This window comes from Saccostrea echinata, unplaced genomic scaffold, assembly GCF_033153115.1.
Source record: "Saccostrea echinata isolate AGI-Se365-2 ecotype Australia unplaced genomic scaffold, CSIRO_AGI_Sech_v1 ptg000056l, whole genome shotgun sequence".
Classification (NCBI taxonomy): Eukaryota; Metazoa; Mollusca; class Bivalvia; order Ostreida; family Ostreidae; genus Saccostrea; species Saccostrea echinata.
Window position 1 is genome coordinate 13,477,678 of NW_026889805.1, and position 19,253 is coordinate 13,496,930.

The following is a 19,253-nucleotide window of genomic DNA, read 5'->3' on the forward strand; positions in this document are numbered from 1 at the left end:
GACACAGTAGAATTAAAAGCGAGGAGAATTCAGGTTGGTACAGTAAATCTCATCCCCTGAAGGGAACAATACCTAAAGTTTGAATTTAGAGAAATTTTCATCAATATATGTACCGCAATACCTACCACAATTTTTTTTTGGGGGGGGGGGGGGGATATACAAATATTGAAATTACAATGTCCTTTTTCTGTCCAGGACAAAATTAATACTTGAGAAATACTGAAATCTAATATTATGTGAGAAAGATGCTTTTAATCAGTGTCTAAATTCTGACTAATGATTAGTTGGGTTTGTTTTGGTCACTAAGACTCTAAAGGTAATAAGTTTTATCGAGACACAAAGTTCAAGACCAGAGGGTGTCAGAAACTGTAAAACGTATTTAGAAATCAGATTTGTGACAAGTTACTTACGACAAGGTCCATCAGTCACTCGGGCAGTATGAGGGTTTGGATATTCTGGCCATAACTTTGTAATACAGGAACAGCAGAATTTCCTACAGTGCACTTAGCACAAAGGGTGTTCATATTAGAACATGTTCTTGATTATGAAAAACTCTGTGGACAGGGTCACATGGTTTGGACTCAAAGAATTGCTCAGTTTACTATAACCTAACAAGGTACAGCAGAAACTTAAACTTGGCAAAGAGTTTGCACATAATCAGAGGTTGTGACCCTAAGCTGGTGAATGAGGTCAGAGGGATTAGAATTAAGTTTTCTTCAGCTTGTAATGCTGCTATGCAGAAGCTCATACCCAACACAGACTATCTGTGATCAGTGAATGTTATATCTTCAACATAAGGTTGAAAGCATGTAACACTGTAATATAACATAGAATTGGAAATTTTTCTAGTAAGTTCATTTTGAGTTTGTCCAGCAGTGGGTATCAATCCCTCTATGAACATCTTTCAAATTGGTGCTCTTATTGTATATTGACTTTCAGTAATCTAAAACATTACACTAAATCTATCATCTTGAAAGAATTTTATTGTTCTCTGCATGAAAAAATTACACATGCAATGAAATTTCACAGAAAATTCTACTTTGGTTCAACACTAGAAGGCTTTTATTAAAATACATGTAATTATATAATGTATAAATTAAAAAAATGTTGAATGCAAAAAAAAAGTGTGTAAAGCAAATGGACGGAGAAAAAATATCACAAACAAAATTATCTTTGCACTGTCGGAATAAATCAAGCTAACAGATCATTCATAGAGTACAACCATCCATCACGAGGACAACATTCCTGTACAAAGTTTAATAAATACATGTAAAAAGGTGGAAAATTGACAACCACTAGTCAGGAATTCAACAAGTTAAAATTATAAATTATCATGAATACCAGATTCTAAGAAATGACGAGTAAAATCAAAACATTTTTTATTTACAAATACAGATCTTAATTATATTACCTTGTACCTTGAAGAATGACAGGTTTTTCATACTGCTTTAGTTTGAAAATTGTCTTTAATTTGAACTTAAGGAATAAATATTCACACCACATTGGCATGAAATGCAATGAATAATATATACAATGAATGTTGAAGAAACAGCAGAGAAGTATCACAGATTTGTCATTAGGTTCACAGGTACTGAACACATTTAGACCTACAGATAACATCTTGTGTAGTAATCTCATTATCTCCTATCGTACACACCCCCATTGTAATTGTTGTACCCATAATGGTAAGGATCATCTTCCATCTCCATTCCATATCTGTCCATCATTGCTGACTGCCTCCCATCCATCAGCATGGCCTGTCTCTCATCCATCATCATCGCTTGCCTTTCATCCATCATCATTGCCTGCCTTTCATCCATCATCATCGCCTGCCTCTCGTCCATCATGTAGGGATCCATTTCTAGTGGTCTGCCGTACTCGTCCACTGGTGGACCGTTACCAATAAAGCCCATGTGAGATTCTGGTCTCTCGTAAGGATCATAGCCACCATCCATGGGATTCCCATACCTATTCAGATTAGAACAACTTTTAATCAAGACACAAGCATTTCTATATCATAGGCATCATGTACAGGTACAAGTTTCTTCTTCACCTTCTCATTGATGAAATAAAACTAAACTTTATCAGACTGATAGTACTGGTAACGTTCTCACTCTGATGCACATTTTCTTGTTAAAAGTTGAATAGCCAATGTGAAAGTTAAAGCAATATGAGCTGCAACTTTGATGTCGGAAATTTTTGTTGCAAAATTGTAATTTACTATTTCAATGACAGGAAAAAAAAGAATGTTTATAAACTTTGCGATTGAGGAACTATTTTTAAGCTTTGATTAAAGCAGAATTACATTATTGCCGTCATGTATATTGATTCTTTATATAATGCTATACAATCGATTGTACAGAAGTCTTTCTTCTGAAACAATTTAATACTTTATTTAAATATAATTGATCATAAAGGTTTAAATTACATACAAATTTATCATAATAGCTCATTTTAACAGCAAAATAACATTCTCAAAAATGCAGCTCATATTGCTTTAATGCCATTAGAGACACAGACATAATTAAAATCAAGGTTACATACCCATAACCATAAGGCTGTCCATCATACATGCCATTTTCATCAATGTACTCAGGTGTCAGGTGACCATCCATAATGTAGGCATTTTCATACATATCTGAAATTCAGGTATAAAAATCAACACACATACATGTGTGTACAAGAAATGCAACATTTTAAAATTAGTGTTGACAATAATTCATTATCCACAAAGATGTGCTTCAAAACTATATATTCATGACCAGATAAGCAAGTGAACTCCTCCATGCAGAACATGCTAGTCAGTTGTACTGGTAAATAACTACAAATTCTCTGAAAATTATGTCAAAATTTCATGGACCTGAAATATTAGTGGGAATACACTGCTCAATAAAGATACTCTCTCTCTCAAAAGTCAACCAAAAAAAAAAAATGATGCAGAAATTTACACCTAAAGCTTCTCAAGCATTGCATAACACCACCAGACATTCCTGTACAAGATATTCATGCATCAAAGCAGCTTGTATGCTTTCCATTTATTAGTTATGTAATGTTCTTAGTAACATATAGTGCACACTTGTTGAAAAAAGCAATCACCCAAACTTATTACGTCTAGAAAATATATTCCCGAGTTTAATGTGCATCCATATATTAAAAATAACAAAAGTAAAAAAAAAATCAGTACTATGTCCATAGGACATGAATGCCCTAAAAAAAACCCAGTACTATGTCCAAAGGACATGAATGCCCCACAGAGGGTACATTAGTAATGCAACATGAAAATTTGTACATGTATTAGATGAAGTTTGATGAGAGTATCTTGAATTGTTTTTTTAATATAGAAATTTAAATCTAAAAAATTGGATACAGATGATGAATTCTCGCCAAATTATATACAAGTGTGTAAGCTTACATAAAAATATCTTAAATGGTTTCTTTGAAACCAAGCAAAATGCATATTTAAGAAAAGTGAGGTCAAGGTCACGGGGAAGTTTAAGGTCAAAAGTTTTTGATGCAGTTGAATAGCTCTAACTAATATGTATCAGCATATGAAATTTGATAAAAAAGATATCTTGAATGCTTTCTTAAAAACTGAGCTAAACACTAATTTAAGAAAAGTGAGGTCAAGGTCAAAGGAACGGACAAGGTCAAACAATTTAATGCAGTTAAATAGTTCTTATCAATATGTATCAGCACATGAAGTTTGATAAAAATATCTTGAATAGTTTCTTTAAAACTGAACTTTGAAGTGAGCTAAATGCAAAGTGCCATGGCCCATGGAAGGATGGAAGAAGGACATGACAAACTCTATATTCTCTGGCCATATTCATGGTGGGGCATAAGAAATGAATGAAAAATTTGTCCATCTTCTAATCATGGCATAGAGAAAACAATATAGAAGTAAATGTGTATATAATATTACATTACAAGGCTTGACTTGAATTTTTTAAATATAAAAAAGGCCACCTGATTTACATAATGTTGAAAATACTCAATTTGTGTAGATGCATGGGAATAAATTACTGTGTTTTTAACTGATGGATAAGAACAAACAAAGATAATCAGAGATTACAAAGCTCACCTCAACAAATGTTATCTTTAAGGCAAAGTCCCACGCTAAACTAATACTCTAGTATTGTGCATCCTTATATGCAACATTAATGCATGTTTGGTTCAGGTAGGGCTTGCAGTTACTTGGGAATGGACTTGCTCCAAATACTATTACTTAGTCACTTATCCAGAATATGCAGGTCAGATTCAGATCCAAAGCAAGTCTGGCAGTGTGCATCTCTTGATGGATCATCCTTTCATGTTTGGTCCAGGAAAGCCTTAAAGTTACTTAGGAATCGCCCTTCTCCAAAAACTCCTTATATGAATCATCCATGCAAGTTTGGTCCTGGTAGTCCTTATACGTAGTTTCTTTTTAATGGACCTGCTCAAAAAATTTAACCTAGTCACTAATCTGGAAATCCAGCATCTGAAGCAAGTCTGGTAGTGTGTATCCTTGGATATATCATCAATGCAAGTCTGGTCAATAGGGCTTTTAGTTACTTGGAAATGAGACCTACTTAAAAAATTCCTGCTTTAAAAAACATTAACCTGACCATTCTTTGGGTGAAATTACAGGATCTGAAACCTGACTGGTACAATGGAACATACTACAATCATCATCCATGTATCTCTGATCAATATAGGGCATATAGTACTTAAAAGAAATTTGCTCCAAAATCTTTAAACTGGGACAGCGATGTTACTCTTTGAAGATCTTAGACCACTCCTCATCAAATCAACTTTGTTGAGGTGAGCAAATAATACATGAACCATTCTGTTTATAAAACTAGAGGTACTGTAAGCACTGAGCTCACAAAATGATACCCCCCACTCCCATATGCGTATAATGGCGAAGTCCATTTCTTGCTATAGGATACCACAAATATCGATATTCAGTGGTATAGGAGGAGTTCCAGATTAGAGACGGATACCCCCAATATTATAAAAAGAATGGCAGTGTCCATGTTTTGCTATGGGAAACTTCAAATACGTTCCAATCAAAACTTACGTAGGAGGTGCATTATAATGGCATTGTAATAAATATTCTGTGAAAGTCTCGTTAAATTTTATTCCTTGGTACAGAGGAGGCTTTGGATAAGAGATGGGTACCCAAAGTGTTAAGGATGTACAAAAGGAAGGATGTACGGAGAGAAGGACATACATCCTATTACTATATACTATACATGTACTATATACCCCTCCTTTTTTCAAGTCTGGGATATAAAAATTCATTCTTTCATAAGAGAAGCACTGTAACTAAAATGAATGGAAAATTCAAGCCATTTGCAAGATGCACCAAAGGAGAAAACAGGTCATATTTTTGACATTATAGAGTCCCCCTCCAATTCGTTTTTAGGAAAATGCACTATACATGAAATGAAAATTTCTGGTAGGCATGAATTTACAATAAAAAGGACGAGACACACTGATAACTGTTACATGCTGCGTTTTACCCTCACCTTTTCCACCTATCAAAACAGAAACACTTTTCTCAGTCCAAAGTCAAATTACAGCAAAAGAGAGGTTTAAAAGTGACTCATAGAACTCATGACAAAGATTACTGAATTAAATGTCCTACCATCATAAAATAAGTCAGGTCTGTCCAGAATATCTGCATCCTGTAGATACGGATCATATCCCTCGTCAGCGTACATGTAAGGATCCCCCATGTCACCAACCTGTCTTGTCTCTACCATCTCTAACCACTGAGAATTATGCCAGCGGAACTTCTCTAGCTGAATCTTTTTAGCCCACTCCTCATCAAATTCCTAGAGAGACGGTAAAGCATGAATTTAGACTGTGTTCTGAAGTATTTCTAGTTTGTACCATCTCTGTACACAATAGTTACCTGGCTACTGTACAAGAGTTATATCAACAGCTGTGAAGATGCACAGATGAACAGAAAATTGCATAATGTGTACTCACTGCTATCATATCCAGCGTATTATCACAAACTTTTCGGATTTCTGAATTCTTGTCATGCATCAAATCAATCAGATATGCTGGAGCCTCTTGGGTAGGTCAAGGTCAAAGACAACTCAAATTAAAAAAACAAAAGAGAAATTATAAGTTGGCTCTTTAAATCTTGATAAACACTCATTTATGGAGATGAGTTACCAATAAAGGATACGAGTATCTTTGATAATGACTTCTCTGGTTGATTCATGGAAGATCATCTGATAAAACACATACACAATCTGACAAACCATTTCATCATCCTCCTGTTTGGCTGTGTGAAAAAATTAATAAAGGTGGTTAATATACCTCAGTGTTTACATTATAAAAAAGCGATATCAATAAACAGTGTTGAATTGTTGATTATGCAGTTATATTTCTTGATAAATATCCTCTACTCAAATGTAGCTGAATTTCTATTATGGCTGCCTCGTAAGGCACAAGACCTTGACATATCCACATACCTGAGTTCAAGTTTATTTCATATCTTCTAATAAAATAAATCTCTGTATCATGTACGAAGTACCATTACCTCCACTACACATTAGAGTACTGCAGATTCCTTATTATACATGAGTACTTCCTATTGCAAAATGATTTATAGATCTCAATTTGAGACAACATGAATTCGCAACTGAACTGTTGATCAAGAGTTTTAACTTGTACTTCAGCAATATAAAAATAAAACAAGTAAAGAATTAAGTACGTTATGTATTATTCGAAGGCCCACAATTTTTCGTATTTTGATATACACGTTTGAAAAAATATAACTACTATGTACATGTAGAAGAAGACTGGTAGTTTTGATATATGCATAACAAAATTTCGCAAGTACGTTGATTAGAGGTATTCACAGGATTAAAACATCCGTTCTTTCCGGATATTGCTATTTTTTCCACTATTTTTACAACAAATTCCCAAAATTGAAGTAGTGCACACCCCTCGAGCAAAATAAAACATATATATATGAAAATAATTTGATAAAAGACAAGCAAAAATAATGGTAAGAATTTGCTCGAGGAATGTGCAGTATGTTAATTTTGATATTTCATGACTATTTCCGGTGGCGGAAACTAAGTTAGTCGAGAGGCGAATTCTTATCTAGGAGTAATAATAAAAGTGTATTTCGTGTACTAATGTTAAAAAATAAATTTATCATTGATTGACCATATTTATATTGCTCATACAAATATAATTGTCATGAAAATAGCATAAAAACTAAAAAAATGTTCTATAGAAATGACAAATTGCGATATTATTTTATACAAATAAGCCTTACACTTGATAAATGTTGCCAGCAAGAAGGGAAGGGATCAATTTAATATACTAAAGCAATAAAATAAAAATGTTCAGCTGACAAATGAAATCACTAAAAGTATTATTGCAGAAAAGAAAATGTTTTTAAAATCCTAGCCTTTATTTTATTTTGCTACTGAAACGGCTTAGCTGACGTCTGCATGTATGTTAATAAATTACGCAATAAACTCAAAGATGACGTCACAATAGGTCTCCAAGCTTGCAACACATTTTTTTTTTGGATGGGGCGGGGGGGGGGGGGGGGGGGGGGGGATAAATTCCCAATCTTTTGGGTGCCGTTGGTCAGGACTGATCCGATTAATTAATATTCTGAAGTCTTGTATTTTCAGTCATTCATACAAGTGCACGGTTGATGTTTCAGCATATTTTCAGATTTTATAATTCCACGCACAATATAAGCGTGTTGCATCTGCATAAGTTTATATTGTAGACATTGTTGATAATAATATGCATATAAAAACAAAGGCTCATATGTTTCACCAAGTAAAATTTATTATTTACCCGTATATTCTACTTAAGATCATTCCACATATACCGGAGTTGTAATTTCTTAGCTGTCGAGGATCCAGTGAAGTTAAAAGAAGACTGGAATGAGAAAGCGACAGAAAGGTCAAAAAAGAATTTCGGACAAAAAAAAAAAGCTTTATCGGATGAGGGGTTCACTTTTCAGCAAGGTTACCTGTCACTAAATTCTTTCACCCCATAACGGCGGTGTATGTGTATCACACAATTTAACATAAGTATATATACACTGTGGAACAAAATTATCTGTCAGTGTGGACAAGTCTGAAAACAAGTTATTTATCAGGCACGAAGAATCAGGGACGCAGGGCCACTTCCCACTTTTTCCAAACTTTGAAAATGTTCATTGAAAGACTACCCCCCCCCCCCCCCCTCTGTTTGCTGTAGCATAGGTAAAGTTTAGGAATATAGGTATTGGGCGAAAAAAATTGGTTGTGAAAAAAAAAATTGTGAAAAAAAGTTTGAACCTACCGAGACACGGGGCCTCGGTTTTTAAGGTCTCATCCGAAAAACCCGCAACTTTCACTTCAAAGTGCCGAGCGCCTGACGAAGGAACAGTTGCTACCTATTTTTTATCGACTTAGGTCGGTCACAGACGTGTTTCGAACACACGACCTTCCGATCACGGAGCGAACGCTCTACCTGAAATGAATCGAAAAGCAGGCATAAATGCCTATGATCTTTCTCTCCATAGGTTTGGTATCGAAGGCTTACTATACTTACTTAAAGATAGGCTCTCATACTGAGCGAAACTTCAAGGAACAGTATTTATCTATAATTATATGTACGTATTTAAAAAAAAATTGTAAAAGTGTTCTTCAAAGAAAGTAAATGTTTATACATGTTTATATTTATTTTATTTATTTATTTTTTTGAAAATCTATACTAAATTGGTGAAAAAAGCCTCAATAAGTTGCTAAAGAAAATGCGATAGAAAGTTGCCTCTGCCAACTATCCAAGAGAAGTACTGCATCTCTACAATGTACCAGCTTGTAAAGGGAGGGTGTGATACTTGATTCGTGCATTTGAGAAGGACCATCCGGTGACATATAAAATTATTAATCGAATGACAGTACCTTTTCATTTTTTATTTTTTTTTTTTGAAACCTTTTCAGATGACGATAGAAACGTTTTAAACACATTTTGTTTAGATAAATTCGTGAATGACGCCGCGACTCGTTGGAAAGGATGGGCTGGGGATTCTACCCTTTCAATGTTATCTATTAATTAAAAATTCAAATACTTTTCGAAAATATCTTTAATGCTTTCTCATAAAATTTTATAGGGAATCTGACATTCTATAAAATAGTGTTAAAAGTTTTAATGCAATCTTAAAAACAAACCAAGGAATTCGCATAAAAAATAGTCTAGCTTTTAAAAATCAAACTCTTGCTTTAATTAGAATAATCGAATACTTATAATAAACGTACTATTAAATATGCGTGACGCATCTTTCTCTCTCTCTCGTTTTAAAATCATAAAAATTAATCTTTCATTTGTACGTATATTGTCGGACCCAAAAACCAAACTGTTTGTCTGAGGCCGTTATTTAACCGATCGATGGGTCGACAAAACGCATTTTGCCCGAGAACAGAACATAGTCAATAAATGTTTTGTTATACATGTACCTTTGTATCTTGTGCCAGATTCCATAATGTAAATTTACTTAAATCACTGCGGTTAAAATTGGTTAATTTCGTCACTGTCGAACACCGAGATTTAGTTGATCCCGCCCACAATTTTGACTTTAGCGGTTCAATTTCTCATCGACAGGTCAAATATCTTACTACACGGTCAAACACCGATTTTTTTTTTTTAATGGCCGCTCAGTACAACATTGGGAATGTGCATAGATTTATATAGAAACCAATTTTTAAAGGTATAACAAAATTTTGTGTTGTACTCTGGAAATCTTCAGACTAAACTCTGAAAATATTGTAGTGTATGAATGATAGAAGCTGTATTCGAATGATTAAAACTCTGTATCAGACAAGGGTGGTCTGTGAGAAAATGGATTATCTGTAAAAATCTGAGCAGAAACTTTGAGTTGGTAAAGTCTTGGAAATAAAAAGGCGCTTCACAGTTGCTGATCTTGTAAATGCACAGTTACATGTACGCGGTAAAATAAAAAAAAAATGATAAAACATGGACAAACAAAATTAAATTACGCTACTGGTACGATTGTTAGCAAAATAAATTAAATTTGATAGAGAAACGTTTTTAAAAATTGGCCATTGGACCAAACTGTGTGAAATGTAAAGGGGGATTTAAAAAAAAAACAAAAAAAAAAACACCATGACGCAACGTTTTTTGACGTTATAATGTAGCTCCGGGGTTACCAATTGAAACATGTTTATTTCAAAATTAAGTAAATTAATTTCTGTTAAATCGAATGGAATGAAACTTCACACGTCAACAAAATAAATATTTTTTATACATGTATGAAAAAATGTGTTTTTTTTTTTAATATTTCTTGAGAGTAATATAACGAACTTTCCAACAACCCTCGCATTTGCGTAGCGTCGCTAGGTTGACGTCATAACGTCATAGTGTTATTTTCCAAAGAAACTATCTATATTCAGATAGCTTTGTCGGAAAATTGATTTGGTATAATTACAAAAATTAAGATGAATTAGAAAGAGGACATCTTAGACATGCTTCAAAAAAATCTTCGTCAGATTTGGGGACAGGGCAGATTTTGGTACATAACGTACTTTCTTCTTTATTTCGTGAGTGGTGCTTCTCAGGAAATTATGCTAGAATAAATTCCTTGCATATATTTAGGAATCTACAGATGACCAACACACAAAAGGGACTGAAGGAATGCAGACAGTTGTTTACATGTACAAGTTATACATCCCTTCCATACTTTCTTTACAGGAAGACATTCATAAAAACTTGAATAAAGAGGATTCCTGCTTTCATTAATGGCAGCTTCCCATATTGTTCTAGTTATTGCTGTCTTCAGAACTTTGTGCTTACACAGATAAGTATGTACACTGGACAGCATGCTTTTGAATTGTGCAATGAAAGATATTGGATATACAAATAACATGCAACATAGTAAAGATCTATCTATATTGACCATACATCCAAAGCAGATATAAATTCTGAGGTCATTTCAATTCAGTAACTACACAATTCCATGTTACTTCATTAATGATGTACGTGCACAGTATATGCTAATTTTTTTAACACATAGATAGTACTACATATATGTAAAAAAAAAAATATGTGGATGACCTGTAAAAAAGTCTTTATTGTTCCTGCTTAAGAGCAAGAGGACTTAAGGTCGTATGTCTTCAATTAAGGATTAAGATTCATTTTGTAAACTTTACAATGCAACAAAATAGATATACATACTACCATTGATTAATGGGAAAGCTGTATTCTGATATGTGGGGGTACTTTAAGTGTTCAATGGGTAACACAGAGTCACTTTAGAACAATACTACAAATGGGCAAACTGCACAAATTTGAAGCACAATATTTTTTTTTTTTAATGGTTTTGACATAATGTGCCTTTTTACCTTCATCTGGTAGTAGAACAAAAGTCAAATATACTGATTGTTAAAATTATGATTTAGGGAAAAATAGCTCATGAGTTATACACTATCGAAAAGGAATGACCGAAATTACATAAATACACATCTATGAATATACATGTACTTCTACCACACTAGCTAGCTATACATATATTTCATTTTTCATACAATTCTGTCAAATTAATTTGATTCATATAAATAGCTTAAGCATTAAATTTAATCAAACAAATCAGGCTGTAGTAAATGAATGGACAATATTTACCATTAAGTAGCTCTATCAGTGACTGAATGATGTTAGCCTCTGCCAGCATCTTAGCACAGGCGTCGTCATTACACACTGTCCCCACCAGAATAATCACCTCTAGTACCCAATCATCCTCACAGGCACCTGTCAATCAAACGTTAGGTTAACTCTCCTAACACTCATTACAAAAAATTTGCAGGGAAGTAAACTCAGCCTCTTATGCTTGCTTTGTGCACTGCAGTTTTTTCCTCAATTGTCAAAAATAATAACAACATTGCATTATTTCTTTTCTATTAAACAAAGCATTGTGATTTTCTGTACTTGTAAACATGCTACAATAACTGTACCTGGTTCTAGTTTACTTTTAATCCATGGTATCAGGTTATATTCCTTTAGGATCAGTTCATAATCCAGGTCAGGGATTGTTAGATTACCCAGAATGCCAAGGCACTCCAAACCAAAGTCTTCTTCCTCTTCGTTCAGTACAGCCTGTGCCAGGTCACTGATGTAGTCCTAAACAATCAATGATAACATTAAGGACTGCTTCCTTATCATAATGCAAAACCAAGACTTTAACCAATTATTGAAAATATAAACTCACCACAAAGAGAGCTTTTGTAGGTCCATCATGCTGCGAGAGATTCCTGATCATTTTCATCAGGAGTGGGTGCTTGTACTTGAAGGCTCGCTTCATCAACATCTTGAGACCTTGACCTTCACAGATCATGGCTGCTACACGTTTGTTGGAAGCCAGATTGACACACAAAGCCATCAATTCCATTTCTACATTTTCTCCACTTTCAAGAAGCATTTTCATAACCTGGAATAAATTGTTAAACAAGCAGCTGATCAACTTCTTTCTTTAAACAATATGTTTGTGAAACAGGTCCATCTTTTCGTGCATTTTCTGGTTTACCTCTGACTTGATTGATGACGCTCTCTAGATACTAATCAGATGTTATTTGACCTACTTACGTATTTTACACACAGATGATTTATTTGTTGTCCGAAAATCATAATTCTACTAAATCTAAGTACTTACAATTGGTATGCAGTCTGTGTAAGTGAACATTGACTTGGATTTATCATCCATACTAATGTGATATAGTATGCCCAACACATGTTCTCTGTGGTTTTCATTCTCTGTAAAAAAAAAATTGGGTCTTAACAAACTCTTCAACCAGGGAATACAATATTGTGCAAACCTTAACAGTACAGAACAAGCTTGACAAATATTCAACTTACGAAGTAATCCGACAAGTTTAGGAAGTAACCCAAACTTGAACATTTTACTGCGTAGTTCAGCATCAAAGGACAAGTTCACCAGTAATCTCAGTGTAATATTCAGCAGGTCCTCGTGTTCACATGGCACTAACTTTGTCAATTTCTCTATAATGTTTAACTCAGCCTACAATTGTAACAAAAGTCCACTTACTAATTCCACTATTATACAAACTCGATTCAAAGATAAAATTTGTGAATTTCATATCTTACTTTATATTTAAGCTACCTTGTTCTAAGTATTTTTTTGTTTTTTGTTTTGCATCATTTAGTTTACAACCTTTATTTGACACTTCCATATATGTTTGTTCTCACCATTTCTGTTTTGTTTTCTATGAATATGCTTAGTTTCTTGAGGAAGGACACAACCAAGATCAGCAGCTCAAAGTTGTCCCTCTCCAGAGTCTTGACGAGGAACTTCACAATACCCTTGTTCCTCATCTTCATCTCCACCTTCAGGTCCTCAGCAAGATTCAGTAACAAGTAGAATGCCACTAAAATGTACAGACAGAGACAGATTCAGTAACAGGTAGAATGCCACTAAAATGTACAGAGACAGATTCAGTAACAGGTAGAACTCCACTAAAATGTATAGACAGAGACAGATTCAGGAACAGGTAGAATGCCACTAGAATGTACAGACAGAGACAGATTCAGGAACAGGTAGAATGCCACTAAAATGTACAGACAGAGACAGATTCAGTAACAGGTAGAATGCCACTAAAATGTACAGAAAGAGACAGATTCAGTAACAGGTAGAATGCCACTAAAATGTACAGACAGAGACAGATTCAGGAACAGGTAGAATGCCACTAAAATGTACAGATTCAGTAACTAGCACTGCACCATTAAATGTACAGACAGACAGACAGATTCAGTAACAGGTAGAATGCCATTAGATGTAAACAGATAGGTTCTGTAACAGGTAGAATGCTACTAAAATGTACAGGCAAAAAGGTTTAGTTAAAAAAAACAAAACAAAACTGATAAATGTACATAAATTGTTTTTGTTAAAAATAATTGAAAGAATTCTATCAGAAAATATCAGGAATTTTTTTCTTTGTAAAGCATGTAAATTCAGATTCTTATATTCTGTATTTTTATTAAATTAGAATTTATTGCTTCTGTATACCGTCTTTTTGATACAGGAGTCTCTTCATAAACTATACCCATCCAACACATTCAATATTGTGCTAGCATTAATACCAGTTACAAACAAGGCAATCATTTTTGCTCATCATAGGAAACATGTATGTTACATATTTGTTTTAAATGTTTTCATTGACTTAATCCCAGCTGATTTTTATCTGTCTAGGGGTAGCACTTTTTGCACCCTGTTTCAATACTACTGACGTAACACTCACCCCGTAAAAGTTGTTCCTGCTTTTTGACTAGACCTTCATACTTCTGAAGACTTTTGGCATACTCATCCTTGGCCTTTTTGTCTTTATCTGAATTAGGTAAACTGGTTAAGGAAATCAATAACAACACTAACCAGATGATATCTATTGCAGAATAGAACTCAAAAACAGAATAGAACTCAAAAACAGAATAGAACCTCAAAAACATTAAATCATCCTACTAAAATTAATACAAAAGTTTGGATGATTTGTTTTACTCTAGTGACAAAATTGAAAATATTTAGAGTTTATGCAAATAAAAACAAAATTCATTCATTGCACAACCTTATTCTGGTGACCCAATCTTTTTTACTACAATTTATATGATATTTTGAATATTCTGTTGTTCGTTTAGAATAAAAAGCATTTACAGGAACAACATGATTGAGGAAATGAAAGGATATAAGCCTTCTTCTTTTTCTGTAATTCTTCGTTCCACATGTCATATTTCTTCAGTTCATGTTCTATAATGTTCATACACAAAGCCCCGATTTTAAAGTGAACAATGACTCCATGAAACTGTGTGAAGCTGGAGAAGCAGAAGAAGATGTAGACGATGTTGGTGGCAAGCTCCGTGCTCTTCTTCCAGTCCTCTCTTAGCACTCGGGCCAGTGCTCCGACAATCGTTTCTACAAATAACATTTTACATAAAGTATTCATATTGTTATCACTTTAACAAATAATTATATTTATCATTTACAACTTCTTATTGACAATATCATTTTTATGGAATATTGATTAACTCACCATTTTGAAATAACTCCTCCAGATTATCTGGATTTCGAGCTAACTGGAGAAGTAAGGCTGATCCCCGGACTTTTTCTGGAACATCTTCATAAAGAAGTTCCATGTAGTCATCTACATCATTGATATTGGCCACCTCATCAATCTCCGAGGCATCATACACGGGCACTTCTGGTTTTTCATGGAGCTGTGTTTTCCCAGACGCTACAGTTAAGTAAATGAGAGTCAATTTTTAATACATACATGTAGAACAACAATTCATCTAGCAATACCTCTTGAATAAAATTCCAATATTCTATTTTAACATAAAATTTATTTTTATCATACTTTCCAAAATATATCAATACAGTCATATATTTTTTTAATATAGTACATACATTCACAGGATGAATCTGTCGCTTTAGTACATTTGTTTACAGGGTAAATCTGTCTCTTTAGTACATTTGTTTACAGGGTAAATCGGTCCCTCTACTACATATGTTCACAGGATAAATAGGAGTCTTTAGTATATATGTTAAGAGGGTAAATCTGCTTATTTAGTATGTTTATATGGTAAATCATAGTCTTCAACATACATTTACAGGATAAATCCGTCTCTTTCATACATTTGTTTACAGGGTAAATCTGTCAATTTAGTACATACATTTACAGGATAAATTGGTGTCTTTAGTACATATGTTTACAGGTAAATCTGTCTCTTTAGTACTTATGTTTAAAGTGTAAATCTGTCTCTTTACACTGTAAAGCTCTCTCTAGTACAAACATTTACAAAGTAAATCTGTTGTTAGTACATATGTTTACAGGGAAAATCTGTCTCTTTAGTACATACATTTACACAGTAAATCTTGCTTTAGTACACATTTACAGAGTAAATACATATATTTACATGGTACATCTGTCTCTTTAGTATATATATTTACATGGTAAATCTGTCTCTTCAGTACATACGTTTACAAAGTAAATCTGTCTATTCAGTACATACGTTTACAAAGTAAATCTGTCTATTCAGTACATACATTTACAGAGTAAATCTGTCTATTCAGTACATACATTTACAGAGTAAATCTGTCTATTCAGTACATTCGTTTACAGAGTAAATCTGTCTATTCAGTACATACGTTTACAGAGTAAACCTGTCTATTCAGTACATACATTTACAGGGTAAATCTGTCTACTTAGTACATACGTTTACAGGGTAAATCTGTCTACTCAGTACATATGTTTACAGAGTAAATCTGTCTATTCAGTACATAGGTTTATGGGGTAAATCTGTCTACTCAGTACATAGGTTTACGGGGTAAATCTGTCTACTCAGTACATATGTTTATAGGGTAAATCTGTTTATTCAGTACATATGTTTACAGGGTAAATCTGTCTATTCAGTATATACATCTACAGTTAAATCTGTCTATTCAATAAATATGTTTACAGGGTAAATCTGTCTACTCAGTACATATGTTTACAGAGTAAATCTGTCTATTCAGTACATAGGTTTATGGGGTAAATCTGTCTACTCAGTACATAGGTTTACGGGGTAAATCTGTCTACTCAGTACATATGTTTATAGGGTAAATCTGTTTATTCAGTACATATGTTTACAGGGTAAATCTGTCTATTCAGTATATACATCTACAGTTAAATCTGTCTATTCAATAAATATGTTTACAGGGTAAATCTCTCTATTCAGTACATACGTTTACAGGGTAAATCTGTCTCCTTCCTGTTCTGTAGATAGTACAACAGCTGTTCCACCTCCGGTAGTTTAGTAGGGTGGATCAATTTACATTTATCAATGATGTCCTTTGCTAAACTGGCCAAGTCACTGTTTTCATTCAAACTTTTTACCCTTATACTGTCAAATAAAACATATATTCTTCTATGTTTGTTTATAATATTTTTTTTCAAATTTTAAGTATCTGTTCAAAAGCCATTACTTTAATCCAAGAAAATGAACTGATATGCATTGGTTAATAATTTATATAGTTGTTCTGGTGAATGACATGTACCAGGTATATCTAAAAATCTGTGTTTGATAATTCCATCAAATCTGACCTTGCATTTTTGTTTGTTTGTGTGTTTTTTTTTTTATTTTAATTTTTTTTTTAATCTACTTGCAAAAATACAGAATATACCACACACATTTTTTGGCATTCCTTCCATTCTCTCAGCATGGGATCACCAAGTTCACCCAAGATTGTTGCCTCCAATTCATAGTTTACAACCAAGGCTTTCTCTGTGGGGTGTACATCAATGTTCCCTCCCTTCACTTTTCTAAAAATAAATTTGGATATAATGAGGAACAATTCAATTGCAGATGCTCATAGAATTACAATCTGATTAAAATCAGATCCTTTGATCCACTTACATAGATCGCTACACAAGGATCTCAAGAAACCCCATTTAGGGTCATCTCCTGGTGACCTTTCTAATAAAAATATTCATTAAAATTTTGACCAATCAGAGAGATTGTACTTAAGCGACATTCAGGAAAATGAATGTAGAAGTGAAAGTAGCGGTGGGGAAGATCTTATTGTTTCGTACAAAACAAAGAACTAAAAAACAAGGCAAAAGCAAATACTAAATATATTTCTGTACAGAAAAGACTGTGGTCATTCTTTTGACAGGCTAAGGAAACCAGGTCACAATTTTCCTTTCGTGTATCATCAGGTCTTTCACTTCTATAACTGAATTCCAAGATACGTCTTAATTCTCTGAAGCAAAAGTTTGATTGGATAATTGAAAGGTCACCAGGAGATGACCCTGCATGGGGTTTCTTCAGATCCTTGTGTAGCGATCTATGTGAGCGGATCAATGGATCTGATTTTAATCAGATTGATAGAATTATCAAGCTTATTTCTAGCTCAATATATTTAGATAGAAATTTATCTTTATCAACATTGAGATATCTTTGATGTCAGCTGTGAAGAACTAAAATTGTAATAAAAAACAATTCTTAATCTTTAAAACTGAACTAAATGTTTAACTGTAATTGAAATTCTTAAATTTTTTGCATACCCATCTGTAAAAAAAAAAAGGGGGGGGGGGGGGAACGAACAACAAACAAATAAAAAATAAATCATCAAAATTCAAAAGAAAGGGTCATGAATAATATACAGTCAAACCTTGTTATCTCAAACCCCCACAAAACTAAGAAAAAACTTCAAAATATCCCAGGATTTGAAATATCAAGGTTTAAATACATAAAGAAAAGGTTGTTGGCACCTCACTTCAACATATTCATGGTGTTTGAGATAACAAAGTTCAAACTTTATTTATACTGTTCTCATTATTTGGCAGCAAAAACTATAGTATTCCACTTCACAACTTAAATAACTTAATCTCAAATTTTCTTAAATAATGCTGTAATTATGTCTTGAAAACAACGTCAAAAAAGTTGAAATAAAAATTTCCATGACAAACCTTTACCTCAAATGTATTGTAACAGGAGCATTTCTATCTACCTTTACTCTAAATAATAAAAAAAATCTAACAAACATCATGATGTGTTCTCTCTTTACATCAACTTTCATAAATACTAAGGAAATAAATGTCTTTTTAAAATTTTATTTTTGCACAGCATTTCAGAAAATCTGTTAACATGGGTTTAAAAATTTGACATGCTGTTCAGACGTGTTATGAAATTTTTGGTATTCTCCATCATACAGCCAAAAAATGTGTAACATAACTTACATATATCTGAAGATTTATCAACTGATTTAAAACACAAATGTTTCAATACATAACATCTGTATGGTGAGGGGGAATATAACAGAGGAAATTCTAAACTGTTTTACATCCATTCCTGAATAACACTTACCTTTTCAAATACCTAGCATCTTCTGCTTGCATCATTATTACAAATACTAAAGATTTTGTCCCGTAGAATGGAATAAACAATCACAAAATCTCTTGAAACCTACAAAACACTTCAATCATAGCGACGAATCAACTCTGACTGTCAGCCATGTCAAAATATTTGAACTCTCGAAGATAAAAAAATAAATAAATACATCATGTCACCATTATTATAAATCTATCATATAAACTTTTAGATGTTATGTTTGGAATATACGATGCATTGAAATTACATAAATCAATCAAAATCTATTATCATTCTTTTTTCTTTTATTTTAAGATTTATTATTTTATATTAAATCGTGCTATTAACGATTCGCTTCTGAGGATCATCTTGAA

General features: G+C 33.3%; 1 protein-coding gene across 1 annotated transcript; it reads right to left on the reverse strand.

Moving 5' to 3' along the window:
* Positions 1–965: 965 nt before the first annotated feature.
* LOC133173720 (kinesin-associated protein 3-like) lies at positions 966–19,047 on the reverse strand. The gene is made up of 17 exons (XM_061308739.1): positions 18,877–19,047; positions 17,199–17,330; positions 16,754–16,911; positions 15,063–15,263; positions 14,720–14,944; positions 14,280–14,375; positions 13,231–13,409; positions 12,880–13,042; positions 12,677–12,777; positions 12,236–12,454; positions 11,982–12,147; positions 11,653–11,778; positions 6,182–6,280; positions 5,977–6,062; positions 5,630–5,819; positions 2,545–2,638; positions 966–1,968 (listed from the first exon to the last, which is right to left on the reverse strand). The coding sequence occupies exons 1-17, from the start codon at positions 18,909–18,911 to the stop codon at positions 1,638–1,640; spliced, it is 2,601 nt and encodes an 866-aa protein (XP_061164723.1). The 5' UTR covers positions 18,912–19,047; the 3' UTR covers positions 966–1,637.
* Between the last annotated feature and the right edge of the window lie 206 nt (positions 19,048–19,253).